Genomic DNA, 20,690 nt, shown 5'->3' on the forward strand with positions numbered 1-20,690 from the left:
AGATGAATTATTTGTATCCAAAAATGCACAAGAAAAAGATGGTCAAAAACGACGCCAACCAAAGAGGAAAAAAAAAGAGAAGGAAATTGCAACGCAGCTTCTCTTTACAGTACAATACAAGCAGTTTCCTCGATCACGCCCATTGCAAATTGTAATTTAGGTACACAGCAATCAAAGCGGATTACAGCAGGGAGCACTAATAACAAAAACAGAGACTAGTAAGTAAGAAGCTAATAGTAATATGTTACTCCCTCCGTCTCAAATTATTCATTGCTTTTTTGATTTACATGCCCATGAATAAATATTAATTAAAAGGGGTATTTGATTAGTTTTATTCTTATTTATATCTAAGTTATAATCTCTTGCCATTAAATGTGTTACTTTTATATATGTGTCATTTTCTTTAATGAAAAAAAATCTACTAAGGATAAAATGAGAAAAAAAATAATTAGTTATACCTTAGCTCCTAAAACGATAAAATTTGAGACAACTATTTTTAGTTGCCATGACAAACAATTTGAGGGGAGGGAGTACAGTATTTGGTTCCTGGACAAATTTATGATGGGATCATAATGGAGGGATTATAATAACTAATGCTTATGATTTGCTTGGATCTTTGCATTAAAACTGGAGTAGATGATGCATGATTTAAATTTAAAATACTATGTGTTTGGTTTTAAATTGGACAAATTTAGAGAAACTTTTATTTTCAATTTTAATTTTGAGCTTCTCAATCCAATTTGGCATTTTCCATTTTGTTTTTCAGAATTTTATTTATATTGGTTTTCTATTAAACTTTTTCTTTTCCTTGCTTTAGTTTTTTTTTTAAAAAAATATATTTATATTTATATATATATATACATGCTATATATATATATATATATATATATATATTACTTTTTAAAATATAATATCCTTTCTATTTTATTTTGTTCCACTATGGAGCATGGGCTTGTTTGAGAACAATTCTGCACTTACGGAATATATATATATATATGATTATATATATATATATATATATATATATATACTTGGGTTTTTTAATATATATATATATATCAAAATTTTCACAATTCTTATACAATCTCACCAAATGACTAAAGCTTAGTTCATAATAAAATTAATACGCTACTAGAAAACATTTTTAAGAAATACAACGTCAAGTGATCGAACTTTAGTTCAATAAAAAAGAAAAATTAAACATGAGTTGTATAAGTAAATGCAGTTGGTAAATGGTTGGTAAGAGTAAATTTATTATAAATATACTATCATCTTGCATTACTTGATATTTGATATATTGTGAATGATTGGTAAATACATCTACCAACTTATGAGTCTTTCTTTACAAAATATAAACTTATGGGTTAAATTTTACATTTTAAAAATTTGAAATCATCACTAATTGGAATCCCAAATCATGCCTTTTTGGATGATCTGGGATTTGAAATCATGATATGAAATTGAAGCTAAAATTTTATGCCAATTCACATTTATTTGAAATATATATGAAAAAACTGAATGTGTTTCACAATGGAAACAAGAGAACACGAAAAATATTGTGTCACAAAAACATTTTTTTCCCTTAACATATTTAAGTGGTCAATACGTGATTAAATGCTAGATTCGTAATGTTCTTTACTTTATATGAAAAAGACTAGTCTTTGCTAGATCTGGCTCCTCTCCATTACATCTTCTCTTCATTTCCTCAAGTGTATCTTTAGTTGAGTAACATTGTGTTCTATTTAAGTTGTAAAAGTCCAGATTATATTACACTAACAGGCATTTAAACCATAATTAAATGATTTTTTAAAAAAAAACTACCCTCCGATTTTAGTAAGAAAAAGATATTCCCCACAAGTTTTGATACCAATTAATATCATCTTATATTTTAATATTTAATTACATGTTAAAACTGCATAACATTAAGCTAAGAGTTTTGGGTTATTCTTTTTCAAAATATCACCAAAGCCCTAAAAATTGTGAGACTCTTGTATAGGGGAGATTAATACATAATCGACTACTGTCTTCGAAGCAAGAAAAAAACTCTTAGTTATTTAAAATATTTTTTATCTTCTTTTGTGTGAAATAAAAGGAAAAAAAATGTTTTTGAAGACTAATTATCGAGGACTAAACAAAAGTAAAACAACACATTTATATATAAATAAATATATATATAAGCAACTTGAATTATTCCGATAGCTTTTCTTGCATAGAAGATTGTTCTAATAGTTTAATTGCAAACCTTTAGTTATTTGAAACAATAAAAAGTGACATTTTGCGCCTATTGTTTTCATAAAGCTTGATTTATTAGAAATATATAAAGTAAATTGAACTATATAAAAAACTTTGGAACTATGCGTAGGGTTCGTGCTAAAATGTACAATTAGGATGTGACTACACAGACTCAAGATAAAATCACTAAAGCAAATGTGATATCCGGACAATAATTCTTAGAAGAGTTTCTAAGAATTTTCTCAACATGAAAGAAGTGGAACCTTGACTTTTCTTAGCCCCAAAGACTTGACAAAATTTGAGAAGACCAAAAATACACCAAGTCCTGCAACCGTAAATGTGGTGGCAAAGTTATTCCTCTAATCAGTCCAAAGACTTTCCAAGTTTTCCTTCTACTAAACGTATGTACAATAGCTAGCTACATTAAGAATTTTTACGTGATTAGCATATTTTCTCAACATGAAAGAAGTGAAACTTTGACTTTTCTTAGCCCCAAAGACTTGACAAATTTTGAGAAGAAAAATACACCAAAAAATTCCAAAGACTTTCCAAGTTTTCCTTCTACTAAATGTATGTACACTAGCTATATGAGATATGATTAGCATAGTTATATAATTGATATATATATATATATATATATTAATCTAAGTTTGAAAATATTATCTTTCAATTCAAAAACTTTATCTTTAAAAATGATATTTGATTAAATTAAAAAATAGACATATTGATAATAAGTTTTAAATATTTAGCTTTGGATTCAAATCTTTATATTTCAATTATCAATTCAAACTTGTGTCTTATTAAAAATTTTTATTAATTTTGTCTTAAATTTGGTGCTTATTATTAGCTTGCCATGCCACATTGCTCATACCTCTTGTGTTATATTTTTTTTTGACAAGTGTTTTGTGGGTCTGTGGACCCCCACCCCCCCCCCCCCCCCTCTTGTCAGTACTCTCTCCTTCAGCTTCATTTCCTCAAATTAATGGGCCCCGTATGTGAGTTTCATTTTGTTCCGTTCTTTTAAATAAATTTTTCCCCATATTCAACCCCTTTTCATCTTGCCTAAAAAAAAAAAAAAATTGAAAAATAAATAAATTTGTCTCCAACCTTCTTTATTTGTAGTTTTGTATTTTCATTTATCAATATTTAAAAAAAAACAATGTTAAAAAAATAGAGATAAATGGAGTAATGTTAATAAAGTTTTTTTTAAGTGTTTTCTTGTATATATTTCTATTAAAAAAAAAACAATGTCAAAAAAAAAAAGGGTAAGTTTTATAAATGGTTATATAATTACAATTTTTTTTTATGGATCATACTAAAAATTGTAAAAAAAAATAAAAAATTTGGACGATTATTAAAAAAAATTGATCATATTAAACAACATCTTTTAATTTGGAAAAAAAGTGTATTTGTTAGATTAAAAATAAAAAAATAGTTAAAATAAAAAATAGAAGTAAAAATGCGTATCAGCAAACCTAATATCGGAAAGTTGAGTTTTCGGGCAATGTTATATTGTGTGTTTTTGGATAGAAAAATCAAGCATATATTTGAATTTATTAAAAAAATATAATAATGTGACTTTGTAAAAAACAAAAAATATAATAAAGTCTTATATGATTCATTCATGTTTTGAACATAGTATGATATATAAAAAAAAAAAAAATTGGGCCTTATTCCTTAAAATTAGGCTCATATATATTGACCCCATATAAAGGTAAGCAATATATATAAAAAAAAAAAGTTTCCTTAGTAGATCCCATTAACAAAATCAAGCATTATCAAAAAAAAAAATTGAACCCCATATTAAAAAAAAATAATGTTCTTAGATTCATAACTAAAATAAAGTTTTAACAATAAGCTCAATATTATATTAATCGTGTTTTGAACATAGTATATATATATATATATATATATTAAAAATTGCAAATTAAAAAAAAAAAAATGAATATTAAAAAATCAAACAATATTCATGTAATTTCCAAAGTATCTCTCAATAATAATGCTTTTTGCTCTGGTATAAGGAGGAGATATTTTGGTGAAACTACTTAAAATACTTATATATTTAAAGAAGAATTTAATTACTTTTTCATTTTTTTCCTTTTCTAATAAATGAAAATAATTGTTAGTTTAAACACCATGCGTATTTATAGCAAACACTTATAATAAAGTTTTAAATCGGAGATACAAATCAATGTTATATTAATGTTTTGTTATCCCATATTGACAAAATATAATATATAATAAAAAAAAAGTGAATCCCATATTAAAAAAATAAACAATGTCAAGATTTATCTTTTAGCAAACACTAATATAATTTTTAGATGTGCACAAATTAAATGTTATAGAACTTTCACATAGTGTGTGTGTGTATTTATATATATATATATATATATATATATATATATATATATATATATATATATTACAAACTAATTGTCCGATGGGGGTACATATGATTAATTGAAACTATATAAAGAAGACCCAGCCGTCCCTTTAAAAAAAAAAATGAAAAAAAATCGTACACAACACAGAAAAGTATATGTAATAACAAGGGTCATATTAATAAGACAAATAATGTTAAAAAACAAATGCTTAGAAAATTAAACAATTAAATCAATAATAATGGACTTTTGATAAGGGACTACTTTGTTTCAAAAATAAAATTAATTTAATAATTTGAATTTATAAATCAAAATTTGATAGAAAATAATAAGTAGAGAGAGAATTGAAAGATACCGATATTCAAAATAAGAAGAGATATTCTTTTTAAAAAATGGATAACCAATTTGAACTGCAAATACGAAAAAATAAAAGGACTGGATTGGAAACTGGGGTCTTGTTTGAAACATATATATATATAAGATCCATGGGTTTTGATTGTATATGATATAGATATAGATATTGGGGTCTACATCAATCTATTAACACTGCTGACCGCAATTGACTCAGTCAGTACTCGTTTTCATGCTTTGTATACTTGGCTATATACAAGCAGAACATTGCCTCATTCACAAATATGACTTGGCATGCCTCACACATAGTAAATCTTAGCAATCCAACTATGACTTGGAACATGCCTTCACCAAAATAAAACTTTTCTTGTTTACTCCATTCAACAATTCTTCGACATCAAATACACCAAGGACAAAATAGCAAGGCGTAAGAACAGTGAACTCTGAGCTAATTCTCATGAAGGTGTACTTGTAAATGGTAGTACTAATATTTAGCTCGAAAAAATTGCTACAATTGTTCTTTCAGCATTGTGGATATGGATCTGTATGTTTCTGTCTCTATAAATTCTTCTTTTGATATTGAACTGTTCATTTTGATGGATTGATGAAGGTGTTTTGATTAGTGAATTTTGGTTTTTTGATTCTTACAACCAATTGTAGTTGTTATAGCAGATCAGGTACAGGGGAATCATGATCATCTATATTTTTATTTGCTCGAATTCCTGAAAAACTGTCTAAGCACAGTACGCACTTCAATTTGTTGGCTACCGATTCAAAGGTGTTGGTACGTGGCATGATCTTGTGTGCTCTCTACCTACACAAACATATGTACGGAGTACATATTTGTTTACGTATGTTCAAAAAGAATATTATTAATGCTTTAATTTTGTATTCATCCATTGCCAATATGGATCCGTCTACAAGTTGACTAATCACTCTATTCAAAACACTAACACGGACTGTTCTGCTAATTAATGGCTAAAGACATTTTAAAATTAAATGATCATAAATGCTCAAAGAGAAAAGGCAAAAGAAGATGGTGAACAAGTTTCATTAGATCTCCGTCTGTGTCTGTTTCATTCTCCAATGAGTGTTTGTAAGTCATGTCCAAACATTTCTTCTTCAAATGTCATTCTTCACTAGCTGAGACTGTAGAATCAAGTGTTGAACTCAAAGAAGAATAACACATAAAGGGCTTAATTGGCTGCCCCAAAGAGATCATGGACGATCCTTCAGATCGTGAGGGAGAACATATGAAAGGTTTTGGTGGGAATTGAATGGCCTCTAACTTACCTTCCAGCATTTCAATTGCCTTACTCATTGGTGGTCTCTGAGAGGGATCAGTTTGAATGCACCACAAACCTACTAATATCATCTTCTTTGCAATTTCTTCTTCTTCAATGGTCGTGATGCATTGTATATTCAAATCTTCATCTGTTACTAGGCGTTGATAAGCCCAACGTGGGAAGTATATTATTAATGCTTTAATTTTATTTCCACTATGATGGCTAAAGACATTTTTCTGCAATGTTAAAGAGAAAAAGGAAAAGAATTTCCCTTCTTGTTTTAGATTCCTCCTACCATTTCAAGAGGTTCACCAGTCTTCATCATTTGAAGACACACCAAAATCATTGCTAAAGAAGAATAAGCACTGCTAAACATGAAGAAAAAGAGTGTGATGATATTGTAGTATGAGAAAAAGAGTGTTTTTCTTTTGTCCAAGTGGTCTTAGGAGTATTTATACTCGTTACTACATTGGTGGTAAAATTCCTTGCTATAGAATGCACCATGCAACCTTCTACTCTCTCCAGAATATTTTTTCCCTTATTCATTGGGGGAGCAATTTAACCAGTTAGTGTTGGTGATATCCTCTAGCTTCTTCCTCCTACCATTTCAAGAACCATCATTCCGTAGCTGTAAACATCCGATTTATGAGAGACGCCTCCAAAATTTCTACAGAATACTTCTGGAGCAATGTAACCAATGGTTCCTCTAGCTTCCAACATCGATATCATGCTTTCTTTCTCAAGGCATAGTTTTGCTAAGCCAAAATCAGATATCTTGGGGCAGAATTCCTCATCAAGAAGGATGTTGTGAGGTTTTATGTCGAAATGCAATATTCGTGCATTGCATCCTCGATGCAAATACTCCAGTCCTCGTCCTATCCCAAGTGCAATTTTGTACAACTTTTCCCATCCCAACTTAGAATCTTCACCATAAATGTGTTGATCGAGCGATCCATTGGGCATGAATTCGTAAACAAGAGCTCTTTCTCGACCATTAAAAGAAAATCCCAATAGAGTAACTACGTTGACATGTGAAGTTCTACTGATGCTTGCAACTTCGTTGATAAAATCTTCTCCATTCCCTTTGGTCGAATTTAAAATCTTTACAGCAACAGGGCGGCATTAAGGTTACCTTTATAGACCCCACCATAACCCCCTTGTCCAAGCTTCTCTTGAAGTGAATTTGTCATTTTCCTAATGTCTGAATAACAGTACGCCTTAGGGGCTAGGGATCCATATTGCCTCAGGAAGGCCTCAATGTTCTGATGTTCTTTCCTTCTCTTTTTTGATAAGAAAAGGCATGTATCAGATGATTTCTGAAATACAAACCAATAGATCATGGAGCAGGCTAATATTGTTCCTATTCCAGCAGATATACCTGTAATTAACCAGACGAAAACAAGAGTGTTCGAATCCAATAGTTATCTTTAAGTTCTTGGTCATTGTTGAGAAGAGAAGGACAATAATAACATGAACAAGGTCAAAAGACAATTACCTATGGCAACTTTCACTCGGATATCTCTTTTAGTACCTGTAATGCAAAGATAAACAAGTGATCATTTGATACAGAACCATATTAAAGGAACTTCAATAGTATAACAAATCAACAACTATGACCTTACTGTTTCTTACCAACGAAGGAAGAAGGTTTTGTTTTAGTCCATTAACGGAATAATAGTCAAACATGGATTTCGACTATTAGTTTCTAGGTTTATCATGACAGCACATTCTGCTTTGGGGTTGGATGCATTATCCGAGCACCACAGTGCCCTCTGTTATTCAAGCAATCTCTACGTTTAGCCTCATCCTACTATCCTAGTGCAGAAAAAAAAAAAATCCACTTTGCAGCACTTGTGGGTAACTCATTTTTGTATAAGCAGGGCCCTGATGTGACTCTACTACATAGTTATAGTGCTCTTAGAAGCTCAGTACGAAAACTCTGGGCTAACAATTGAATTCAACTAATATTTTGTAAACAGAACTAAGTTAGATTGGGGAGATGGAACACACCTTGATCCGGTACATAACCGCAGTTGTAAGAATAAGTTCGGTCCTGACAAAGGCACTTTTGCTCCCTAGTATCTGTATCTAACCAACATAAACCCCTTGACCTCTCACAAGCCATACATTCTACGCTTTTGTAGTAAACCACATCAAACCCTTGCTTCAAAAGCTCCAATATTTTCGTACTTCCTTGGTTCTCAAACTGCTCAATTCCTTTACCACAACAGGAACCACGACCTTAAACTCACAACTTGGGTACATTGGTCCCCAAAATGATGAAAATGACTCATCTGGATAGAAACCAAGACTGAAGTCTCCAGTGTTATTGCAGCTAAAGGAGAAATTTTTCCACTCTGAAGGTATACTGAAAGGACAACCATATAACAGGACGAAAGCTTGCAGGTCGGGACCATAGTGGAAAAGGGCATCGTTCAAGGTTGTGTTGCCAAAACTATCAGGACAATCGTCTTCGTCAAGATCTTTGCGTGCAATTCTCATGGTTCTCGTATCTTTATTGATGGCACGTACGCGGAAATTATGATTATCAATCTTTATAACGGGATCCTCGTTGGCTTCACATTCAAGCTCGAATTCTGGAAGACCACATTCTTGAGGCCGATCACCACCCCAAAAAGGAAAGCCTATATTTTGAATATTCCCACAGCTGTAGGAGCTATTACAAGTGGTATACTGTTCATTTTCTTGGCCATAGGATAGTGAGGAAGTGATCAAGAAGAATAAGAAGGTGATGATGGAGTGAAAGAAGTAAGCTTTGAACATGCATTTGTGAGAACTCATCACAGAGAGAATATGTAGGTACTAGGAAAGTTTTGCCAAGTATATATGATTTATTCAATCGAAACCAATTGATGACTTTTCCACTGATTGCTAAACAAAATACGCGTTCAACTTAGACGATTGGAAAAAAATGAGGTCAAAACAAAGAATATTCTCTAATAGACAGAAAAGACTAGTACTCCTTCTGTGTTCGATACTTTTCGCTTTTTAAGAGTTAAACTTCTTAATTTTGATCGTGTGTTTGAACATAAAATCTTTAAATTTTTTGAAATAAAATTTACATATTTAAAAACTACGTAAAAAGTACTATAAGTCGCTATAATTAATAATTTGAAATATTAAAATACATTTGAAATATTAAAAGACATATGAAAAACTTACAATCAAAGAACAACTCGTTTGTTTTTCGAAAAACGAAAAGTGTCAAACAAATTGAGACGGAGGGAGTATTGTTTTCCACAAAAAATATGAAAGAGACTTATAACATACTTTCTAGAAATGTAAAAAAGAAAAAAAAGAATCTAAAAAACAGGAAAAAGAAATTTCATGGGGTACCAAAACGTTGCGCATTTCCTATTCTTTCTACATATTTTCGGAAGTAAAACAAATGGGCTTACAGCTGGGCTAGCCAAATTTCAAATGGGCCTTTTAATTGCTATCTTATAGACGATTAGTCAACTTTCACCTATATTGCACTGAAGTTATTATACTCATTTTTGGGATAACTACATAGCATAACTAACTCTAGTACATATTTAGATTTAGTAGTTATAGTTTAGATTAATTACATCTTATAGCTAAAAGTAATATGCTAAATACAATTAATAATTACATATATATTTAAAGTAGAATACCCATCATCACATTATTCACTACCAACCCAATCCTCCCATCTCTCTCCCCCCTTCCCCCCACTACTCCGGTGTATTTTTCTAAGTATTTTTTGGTTTTTTGATTATCCTTTGCTATTGCAGAAAGAAAAATGGAAGAAGGAAGAGATTTTTGTTAGGTTCTTTTCTTCTACAAAGAGTTAGTTTCTTCTCCAAAGAAGAAAAGAAAAGAACCGTGATGTTGAGAAGAAAAGAGAATTGTGATGTTGATGATGATGACGGCGGTTAGATCTGGACGAAAACAGTCAGATCTGACCGGAATCTGACCGAAAACAGTCAGATCTGAACGAAATTTGACCGGAAAAATATAAAATACACTTATTTGTTGTATGTATACAGTGTTTTTCGCCTGTATTTCGAAGAAGATATTTTTGTATACAAATGAATACAATGAATTTGAGGTGTATACAAATGAATAGAGTGAATTTTGTTTCTTGTATTCAGTTTTTGCGTGTATTCGTTAACTTTTTTAGTGCAAAATTGAGTGTTTTGGAGTGTATTTTGAAGGACATTTTTTTGTATGTAATTGATTTTAAATATAATAAAGTGAATACAGTGTAAAAGTAGCTACAATGAATACAGTTGAGTTGAATACATTTGAATTGAATACAAATTTTACTGGCTGTATTCATGAATACAGCGCCGCACCATAGTGAATACAATAAGTAACAAGCGCTGAAACAAGCTATATGTTTGCTACGAGATGTAAATAGGTAAAATGTAGCTACGCAGCAAAAATAACCCTTAAAAGTTAGTCATTTATGAAATTTTCCCATTAAATTTGGTATGGACTGATCCAGTAAAATTTTACTGTCTACACTTTACCTAGTGACCGCATTGAAATGCAAGAATGGTTTTATTTTTCTTTCAACCAAGAACTATATGTTTTTTGTTTTTACTTATCTACCAAAGTGAAAAGGTCCATGGAGAAAAGAGAAAGAAAACAAAATCAGGAGAGATAGAAAAAGAAAAAAACACATATTAGGAAAGGTGAGTCGAAGATAAGATATCCCCAAAATTCAGGGGCATGAAAGCAAATTACATCAATCAATTTTGTCGGAAGGAAATTAATTTACAAATAACAAAAGTCACAGAACCGTTAATCCTTGAGCGCTGCACCACAAGATGGGCGATAAATTGACGAAACATAAGACAAATTCCATTTAAAACACGAGAAAATCAACGAATAGGATCCACGAGAAAATGAACTAGCCGTTGAGGAATCGAAATTCAAAAAGCCCCAATTTACATACGGTATCAAAGAGAGAGAGAGAAACAAACCTCTTAAGCTCTCATTCATTATTCTTTCCATTTCCATATCCTTTTTTTGCTCTCTATCAGATATCAGATTTTGTTCTTCTCAGATCTCAGGCGCAAATCAATCAATCAATCTTCAGGTAAATCTCACAAACAATTTCTGTTTTCTTTCTTTTTGTTTCCTTTTTCAATTTCAGGTGAAATTGATGCAAATTCTACTTCATGTTGTTAAATTCTCTTTCCTTTTTTTCGCTCACTAATCTTCAGTTATGTAGTAGTAGTAGTAGTAGTAAAGTAGTAATTATGATTATTTGCTTAGACCATTTGTTTTCTAGTTAGTGCGTACTACGAATGTTGACTTGAATTTAGTGAAATTTAGATTCAGATTATTTTGTCAAATTAGGAAGGTCTGATGTTATGTTGAAGTGGATAATTGGAGTCGATGATCTAAATGAGTGACATTAGATTTTTTGTTTTTGTTTTTGTTTTTTTCGCATTAAGCTTTCTATTTGCTTCTTTTGAGTTGTAAAGTTTTACGCTTTGTTGTATTTAACTAATGTTTTTGAGTTTTCTTCTTGTACACTAATAATATTAGGTACCATTGTTTGTGTTTAATCCTCATAAACAGAAAGAAAGTTTTAAAATTGGGTTCACTGTAGTACTTGGTAGGGGTCTTCAATTTGAACCATAGTCTTTAAATGTGTATATTTTTACCAAGTTTTCACGCATTGACACAAAGGAGTAACACGGTGTTGTGGTATTCCACACCCACGGGCTTAAATCTTGGATTTGCCTTCTACGCTATGCGCGTTTTTTTGGGGTAAAGAAGAAGAACCTTGCCCAGAAATGACAACCCTAACCTTAATCAACCGTCTTTAGGGATATTTATAAATTCTAGCACTGTGTCAATGTTTAATTGGTTCTCTCTTTACAATAAGATCATCAAGACATCTAAAAATTCAGTTATCTCAGTGTCCTTGCAACAGGCTTTTGCATTTTTCAACTGGAGTTCATTTTGGGGAATTACTGGTCTAGTAGTCAAGATGACAGTTAGAACTCCTGGTACTCCAGCTTCAAAGATAGAAAGGACAACTCCAGCAACCACGCCTAGTAAACAAGCTAGAGAGGAGAAAATCGTCGTAACAGTACGATTAAGGCCTTTGAACAAAAGAGAGCTTTCAGCCAAAGACCATGCTGCATGGGAATGCATTGATGATCACACAATTATTTCTAAATCACTGCCCCAGGAACGTGCTGCTCAACCAGCTTCATTCACATTTGGTAACTGAATGACACATTCACCACCTTTAATGTTCTTGTCATTGTTGTCTTATCTTAATTTAGACTCTATAAAATCTGATTGAGAATGTTTATCTTTTTTATCTCAGATAAAGTCTTCGGTCCAGATAGTATAACTGAAGCCGTGTATGAGGAAGGAGTAAAGAATGTAGCTTTGTCCTCATTGATGGGAATAAATGGTAATTCTCTTGCTCGTACTTTGAAGGGGGATTTTATATGAATATCTCTAGCTTTTGGGAAACCTTTTGATCGTGGATTATTTTCCATTATTTGCATCTCAGCAACCATATTTGCGTATGGACAAACCAGCAGTGGGAAGACTTACACTATGAGAGGAATTACTGAGAAAGCTGTCAACGACATATATTCACATATAATGAGTGTAAGCTTCATCATTCTTGAGCGCTGTTGTTGTCGTCTGATACTTGGTGTCAGAACTTCCCTAGGTCATTGAAGACATGTCACAAATGGGATTACTGGAATTATTAGTAGAATGTTATACTATGAGATATTTGAAGCATGTAGTTTACATGGTCCTTGTCCTAGATGAGTGATAAGTCAAGTAGTTCCTGTTTCATACTTGTATTTTCTACAAATCCTACATTTTTATACTAGTTTCTTTTGCTTGAAATGAAACAAATATTTAGAGTCTTTGTTAAGTGCCATTATCCTTGAGACTGATGATGATCTTTTTTTTTTTTTTTTTTTTTTTTTTTTTTTTTTTTTGGGTCATTTTACATTGTCATAGACCCCAGAAAGAGAATTTAGAATAAGAATATCTGGACTGGAGATCTATAATGAAAATGTCAGGGACCTGTTGAATTCTGAATCTGGTCGCAGTCTCAAGCTTCTTGATGATCCAGAGGTAAACTTGAGCTAAATGATGGACCTTCAAATTTATAGCCTTCACTCTCTTGTATCATTTCTTCATGGTATTTTTTGATTTGCAGAAAGGAACTGTTGTCGAGAAATTGGTGGAAGAAACAGCAAGCAATGACCAACATCTGCGACATTTAATTAGTATCTGTGAGGGTAAGAATTTGATTATTTCAAAGTGATATTGCTTTATATTTTAGTTTTTCCAGCGAATCTGTCTTTATAATGTGCCATCTTTTTTAAATCTGCAGCTCAGAGGCAAGTCGGCGAAACCGCCTTAAATGATACGAGCTCACGGTCTCACCAGATAATAAGACTGGTCAGTCCTCAATTTTGTGCTGGAAGTCTTGTGTTCCCAACTTGAAAATGTCTATCTTTGTGCTGGAACAACTTTTTATACTGACTACTATTACTTTTTACCATATGCAGACAATTGAAAGCATTCTTCGTGAAAGTTCTGATTGCGTGAGGTCTTATGTAGCAAGCTTGGTAAATGAACCTCCACCTTGATTGTTTTAGGGGACACTTGAGAGCAATAGAGAAACCCTAATCATTAATATCTCTGTGCTGCAGAATTTTGTTGATTTGGCTGGGAGCGAAAGAGCCTCACAGACAAATGCAGATGGCGCAAGGCTTAGGGAAGGTTGCCATATCAATCTTAGTTTGATGACTCTTACAACCGTAATTAGAAAGCTCAGGTCTGTAATCAATTATGTGACAGCTCACTTTTTTGTTCAAGTTATTTCATCATCCCTGTCGTTGTACTGTGTAAAGCATGGACAAACACTTTTGTGCTTCTATAGTTCTGTGTTAAAAACTTAACTCATTGTTTCTGTTGATGACATGCCCGTCTATAGCTTCTTACCACAGTTGATAACTTATTTCTGTCATTGCAGTTCTCCGTTCTGATTGGTTCCTTTCTATTGTTTTTTCCTCAATGTAGTGTGGGCAAAAGAAGTGGTCATATACCCTACCGGGACTCAAAGCTGACAAGAATATTGCAACATTCACTAGGTGGAAATGCCCGTACTGCGATAATATGCACTCTCAGCCCTGCATCTAGTCACATTGAACAATCTCGCAACACTCTCTTCTTCGCCACCCGAGCGAAGGAAGTCACAAACAACGCCCAAGTTAACATGGTACACTTAGTAACTTGCCTTACAACCTTATTATGGATATACTTCTTTTATGAGCTGTATCTCATTTTATCTTTTAATATTGAACTTAGTAACTTGCCTTACAACCTTATTATGGATATACTTCTTTTATGAGCTGTATCTCATTTTATCTTTTAATATTGAACTTCTCCCTTCCTTTTTAAATCAGGTTGTTTCCGACAAACAGCTTGTCAAGCATTTGCAGAAGGAAGTAGCCAGATTGGAAGCAGAACTGCGCACCCCAGAGCCAGCTAATGAGAAAGATTTAAAAATTCAACAGGTGCATTAAAAGATGACTTCTTTTTTTTTTTTTTTTATTAAAGATGAATTTCTTTAAGAAAATGAAACGTTAATTGTTTAACATTTGACTAACTGACTGGCCCTTTTAGATGGAAATGGAAATCGAGGAGCTGAAGCGTCAAAGGGATCTTGCACAGTCACAAGTTGACGAGTTACGCAGAAAGCTTCAGGAGGAACAGGTTTGTATCTAAGTTTTCTTGTATCATGTGCAATTCAGAGTGACGTAAAGGTCTCTTTGTGCTAATACTGAATCCCTGATGCAGGGATTGAAGCCATCTGAATCTTTTAGTCCGGTTGTGAAGAAATGTCTCTCATTCTCCGGCACATTATCTCCGAACCTTGAAGAAAAAGCACCTGTCCGTGGTGAAAGAACAAGAAACACGATGGGAAGGCAGTCAATGATGAGGCAATCTTTGGCTGCCCCCTTTACACTCATGCATGAAATTCGAAAACTCGAACATCTCCAGGAGCAGCTTGGAGATGAAGCAAATCGAGCATTGGAAGTACTGCAAAAGGAAGTTGCATGCCATAGGCTAGGTAACCAGGATGCTGCAGAAACTATTGCTAAGTTGCAAGCAGAGATCAGAGAAATGCGTTCTGTAAAGCCAGTCCCCAAAGAAGTTGGAGTTGGAAATGTTGTTGCTGTCAATAAGAGTGTCAGTGCCAACCTGAAGGAAGAGATAGCCAGACTTCACTCACAAGGAAGCACAATTGCTGACCTTGAAGAACAGCTAGAAAATGTTCAGAAATCATTAGACAAACTGGTTATGTGTCTTCCAAGCAATAATGAACAACAGTCAAACAATGACACCACACAAAAGTCAAAGCATCCATCGAAAAAGAAGAAGTTGCTCCCATTGGCCTCGAGCAACAGTATCAACAGGCAAAATTTCTTGAAATCTCCTTGTTCTCCTCTGTCAACTGCACGACAAGTACTGGATTGTGAGGTTGAAAATAGAGCTCCAGATTCGGAGGATATGTCCTGTGTAATTCAAGCGATGCAAGAAAATGAGACTCCTACAAAAAGTGATGGAGGAGATGTTTCATCAAAGGAAGGCACTCCATATCGCCGTTCCAGTTCAGTGAACATGAAAAAGATGCAAAAGATGTTTCAAGAGGCAGCAGAAGAGAACGTCAGAAACATAAGATCGTATGTGACAGAACTCAAAGAACGGGTGGCCAAACTTCAATACCAAAAGCAGCTCCTTGTATGCCAGGTAAAACTTGGACTCTCTTTTTTTCTGTCACACTGTGAAGTTGTTCAAAATTTTCAGGAATCCTCAAGCTTTTACCATTGATATTCTTTTTCATAGTTTTATCCCTTTGCTGGAATTATATTTATCTTCTTCAATTTTTCTTTATTATTTGTTTGTTAGGTGCTTGAACTGGAAGCAAATGAAGCGGCTGGATACAATTTAGAGGATGATGAAAACATTCAGGAGATGCCAGAAGAGTCCCCGGTTTCATGGCAAATCACATTTAAGGAACAGAGGCAGCAAATTATTGACTTATGGGATGTTTGCTACGTCTCAATTATTCATAGGTCACAGTTCTATCTGTTATTCAAGGGAGACCCTGCAGATGAAATATATCTGGAAGTTGAGCTCAGACGGTTGACATGGTTACAACAGCACCTAGCAGAGCTTGGAAATGCAACCCCGGCTCGTGTTGGAAATGAGCCAACAGTCTCTTTGTCATCAAGGTATCTTTTCCTCTCTTTCCTCGTGGCCTATTTACGTGTACATAGAAACTTTATAAGACTGCTGATTTTTTATTTTCCAATTGAATTCAGCATTAGAGCTTTGAAGAGGGAGAGGGAATTCCTTGCCAAGAGATTGACAACCCGTCTGACAGCTGAAGAAAGAGATTATCTGTACATAAAGTGGGAAGTTCCTTTGGAGGGAAAACAGAGGAAACTGCAATTTATTAACAAGCTTTGGACAAATCCGAATGACGAAAAGCATGTAAAAGAGAGTGCTGAGATAGTGGCAAAGCTCGTAGGTTTCTGTGAAGGAGGTAACATGTCAAGAGAGATGTTTGAGCTAAATTTTGTCCTTCCATCAGATAGGCGGACATGGTTCGCTGGCTGGAACCAAATCTCCGACCTTCTCCATATCTGAGAAGCTTAGAGTCTTTTTGTAAGTAAATTTGTATTGCGAGTTGTTTTTCATGTATATGAAACTCTGGAGCCTCCCAATTTTGGAGCCTCCGAAGTTGTTCCAGTACAACTGATTAAATTTAGAGCAGCATGGAAGATTGGAATTTGAGGCATCACATCATGCAGCTTCATTTTCTGAATAAGATTTCGATTGAAATTGTGATATCTGTATTAAATCTGTACTTTGAACACCTATACAAATTTGCTATGCCTACTCGCAAATCCTCCTATACTTGGGCTTGATATGGATCTGTACGGTAACATGCCCCCATTATGAGTTTAATTTTAGGTCCCAAACTCCCCACTTTGGTTGACTTATTGTACTCAATTACAAAAAGCTATCACATTTTCCCTGAAATATTTGAGTCTGCTTGTTTGTTTTCTTGTGCCTTTCTTTCTCTGAAAGTCTGTAATTTATTGTTTGGGCCAACAAGTCCTCGTATTATGTCTCTCTTATTTATTTATGTCCTCTTTTTGGGAAGTTCTGGTTAGCAGCAAGAGATTGCAATTGAGAACTTGCAAGTTAAATTCTAAAACTTGTGTATTTTAATTCAAGTAAAATCCACAAGTTATGATAGAACTTGGCAGAACAACACACATGGCCATATATTCTAAAACTTGTGTATTTAAGGCCAACAAACAACACATGATACAGTCATTGAGAAATACCATATATGGTCAACACATGATACAGTCATTAAGAAATACCATATATGGTCTTGGTAGAACTTATGATAGAACTTGTACATATAGTCTATAATAGCTTGGATGTTAAAGTAGCATGAGTTCATCTCTTTCATTCCAGAGTGCATATATAAAAAGCAAACAAACATACATAAAAAAACAAAGAGTGCAGATCATAGCACACACAGCGACTCACATGATATAGAGTCCATCAAACATATTGTTTTCACTCCCTACACATCACATAGCACGAAGCAAGATATAACTAGAGTTATGGTCCTTCAAATGTAGTATTAACACTTGGGATAGGGAACACCACAAGTGCGAGCGACCTTTTTGGCACCAGGGGAGTTGACATAGTTCCTTAAATTTGGGTTCTTGAGATATTGGCAAAGGCAAGGTTTTTGTTCCCTGATCTTGCTGCAGCAGAGAGTGGATGGTGGTGAATTCGATGTGATCGCGCCAAGGCAAGGGCTCAGCTGAATTGCGCTGCACGTTACAGCCAGAGAGATGTGTGCTTCAGCAAGAAGCAGCACTAGAACTGTGACAACTGCAAGCTTTGATGTTGTCTTCATTATTGTCACTTGAAGATGGCTTTTGCTTCAATAGAGAAAAGAGAGTTGGAGGAATAGGACTTGGATGAGCTGCATTTTAGCTTAGTCCGTGGCCCAATTTATAGAGGAGAGATTGGTAAAACTTTTGAATATTCAGGCAAAGGTTTGATAGAAAGTACATCTAGTGCATGTTCTTTAATTCCCATAATTATGGCATCCCACAATTACCAAGTCACTAGTTTAAGTCAACATGGGGCTACACGCGTGAGCACCCTTGTTCAATATCCAAAGGCTGTTTTTCCCGCAGCTGCTTAAAAACATGGGGCTACATGCGTGATCCAGAATTTTGAGTTTATGAGTTCTGAATTCTAGAAAATACAGGTCGTTCTGAATAAATCTATACATCTAAAGTGGATTTCTTAATACAAAGACAGGATTTAGGCTAAAAGTATTGAGCTCTACCAAATTCGAAACTAGAATTCTAGCTCTTCCCCTGATCTCAAATGGACTGGGAATACTTTTCAATGTGACACGAGTGGCCATTCTGGGAAAAAAATAAATTGTTATCCTCAAGTTTAGGTAATAAGTATGAAGTTATGAACAAGTGTGAATCCTATGAATTCAAGTCTCACTACGTACTGTGCTGGAAGCTGCACCGCTACATTTCATGACATGCTTGACTTGCAGTAGCCGAGAATTTTCCAAATTGGCGTTGCATCGACTAGTCATATCAATCTTGATCGCCTCCTTAATTATTATCACGTGTGCGTTTCATTTATGTGACAATATTTGACCGAATACAAAGTTTAAAAGAGCAAACATCACATCAAAGTTGAAGTTTAAATAGTTTATTGAAGGTATTTGCATAGAACGATATCAAACATCGCGAAACGTCCCAAAATCAAAAAGCGTGATATAAATTAGATTGAAGGGGTATTACTTTTGGCTAGATTTTGTTGAATGGTAAAAATAAAAGTAGAAGTTATTAAGTTAAGGTCTAAAACAAAGGGAAATATTTTTTTAATGCCTAAACGAGAGTACAATATAGAAAATCATCGACGTGTTCGATTCAGTACTTTGCTTGTATTCATGTTATAATTAGTTGTGGCATGGCATACCAGTGATCATCATTATTTTGTTGCAATGAGAATGTGCATTAATATTGTAGGGGACCAATTGTACTATTTTATAATCTGTGCACAGTTTAATCTTTTCTTTTTAAAATGCAATAGAATTTAGACATATTCTTTTATCTTTTTCGCGGTGAAGAACAAGTCAATTACTGTAATTAATTTCAGGTCATCAACCACTAACACGACTTCTAGAAGACTCCCTACCTAATTTCTTGAATTTTTCTGATTATTCTTTCCATCTCTATCTAATTTTGGAAAAACTGAAACTAGCGATTCTACATTCAAAAGGTCTCTTGGGTCATTGTTTAGGAAACTTAAAGTCACAAAATAATCATTGTTTAGGAAAATTAAAGTCCCAAAATAATTTTCTTTCACTGCATGACTAATTTGTGTCTCATTTTTATGGATACCAACATTCTATTTTTTCCCCCTAAGGCTGATAACAGATCCATTCGTTTACAAAATTTCACTTCATGTTTTGTTTTAATAAATAGTAATGACCACTATAAACCCCTTTGCATCAATTTAAAAGCAAGCTCTATGAGGAATTTTAGTAAATTTCGGTTAATTTACTTTTCAACTTTGGCGCCGTTGGTGTGGGTTCGATTTCCTACCTTGTAATTCACTCACCATTTCCCCTTCCCCAAAATTTAAAAAAAAAAAAGGGCTCTATTAATAGGTCTTGATAGGAAAATGGAGGATTTGCCTACTAACAAAAGCACTGCAATTCGAACTGTCCATTTGTAAAACAGTAAAGTATTTATGGTTTATATTGATTACCCAAAATCATCACACTTGATAATGAGGATTGTCGTGTACTAAAATTTCTTCAATATAATGGGTTAGCGCATGCACCTCACGAAGTGGTGACAATTATGAGAAATTAAAGTTTAAATCATAGCAAAAATAACAATTAATGATAAACGAACACTTGTGTGAGATAATATCCAAAAACAATTATGGACAAACACGTCCATACTCTTTAATTTCAACATCTCAAATACGATACAATATAAAGGGCATTTTGGTATTAGAAACATTTTAATTTAAGACCATAATGTTGAAAAATCTCTCTTAATTTCTTATATTTCGTGCTCAATCATACTAAGATATGTAATCACCCAAGGGTATACCTTAGTGGTCATTGAAGTAGATTGAGAACCATGAGGCTTCAGCTTCAGATTTCGGTGGAGCAAAAATTCTAGATAACTTTTTCTTATTTGTCCAAGGAGTGTTGGATAGTATTATTTGATACCTATACTTTGTAAATTATAAGTACCTCACAAAACTAATTGAGATATGCACAAACAAGCCTGATTAAAACGAT

At 33.5% G+C, this 20,690-nt stretch overlaps 2 protein-coding genes and 2 pseudogenes across 2 annotated transcripts; 1 reads left to right on the plus strand and 3 right to left on the minus strand.

Annotated features, from left to right (window-relative positions):
• Nucleotides 1–6,835: 6,835 nt before the first annotated feature.
• Nucleotides 6,836–7,873, minus strand: LOC132055196 (rust resistance kinase Lr10-like; annotated as a pseudogene).
• Nucleotides 7,874–8,065: 192 nt separating this feature from the next.
• LOC132055532 (LEAF RUST 10 DISEASE-RESISTANCE LOCUS RECEPTOR-LIKE PROTEIN KINASE-like 2.7) lies at nt 8,066–9,303 on the minus strand (annotated as a pseudogene).
• Nucleotides 9,304–12,242: 2,939 nt separating this feature from the next.
• LOC132055533 (kinesin-like protein NACK1) lies at nt 12,243–17,222 on the plus strand. The gene is made up of 14 exons (XM_059447408.1): nt 12,243–12,480; nt 12,588–12,677; nt 12,780–12,880; nt 13,247–13,363; nt 13,449–13,530; nt 13,626–13,693; nt 13,804–13,863; nt 13,948–14,072; nt 14,318–14,516; nt 14,704–14,814; nt 14,924–15,013; nt 15,098–16,051; nt 16,211–16,536; nt 16,627–17,222. Exons 1-14 carry the CDS (start codon nt 12,243–12,245, stop codon nt 16,952–16,954), a joined length of 2,889 nt encoding a protein of 962 aa, XP_059303391.1. The 3' UTR covers nt 16,955–17,222.
• Nucleotides 17,223–17,689: 467 nt separating this feature from the next.
• On the minus strand, nt 17,690–18,340 carry LOC132055534 (non-specific lipid-transfer protein 2-like). The gene has a single exon (XM_059447409.1). It carries the CDS (start codon nt 18,249–18,251, stop codon nt 17,970–17,972), a length of 282 nt encoding a protein of 93 aa, XP_059303392.1. The 5' UTR covers nt 18,252–18,340; the 3' UTR covers nt 17,690–17,969.
• Between the last annotated feature and the right edge of the window lie 2,350 nt (nt 18,341–20,690).

The sequence above is a fragment of the Lycium ferocissimum genome, chromosome 5 (genome assembly GCF_029784015.1).
Source record: "Lycium ferocissimum isolate CSIRO_LF1 chromosome 5, AGI_CSIRO_Lferr_CH_V1, whole genome shotgun sequence".
Classification (NCBI taxonomy): domain Eukaryota; kingdom Viridiplantae; phylum Streptophyta; class Magnoliopsida; order Solanales; family Solanaceae; genus Lycium; species Lycium ferocissimum.

Coding starts and splice junctions, on each gene's coding strand:
- LOC132055533 (XM_059447408.1), top strand. CDS start 12,243: ATGACAGTTAGAACTCCTGGTACTCCAGCTTCAAAGATAGAAAGGACA. Junction 13,694..13,803: donor CTCACCAGATAATAAGACTG/GTCAGTCCTCAA, acceptor TACCATATGCAG/ACAATTGAAAGCATTCTTCG. Junction 14,073..14,317: donor ACCGTAATTAGAAAGCTCAG/GTCTGTAATCAA, acceptor TCCTCAATGTAG/TGTGGGCAAAAGAAGTGGTC.
- LOC132055534 (XM_059447409.1), bottom strand. CDS start 18,251: ATGAAGACAACATCAAAGCTTGCAGTTGTCACAGTTCTAGTGCTGCTT.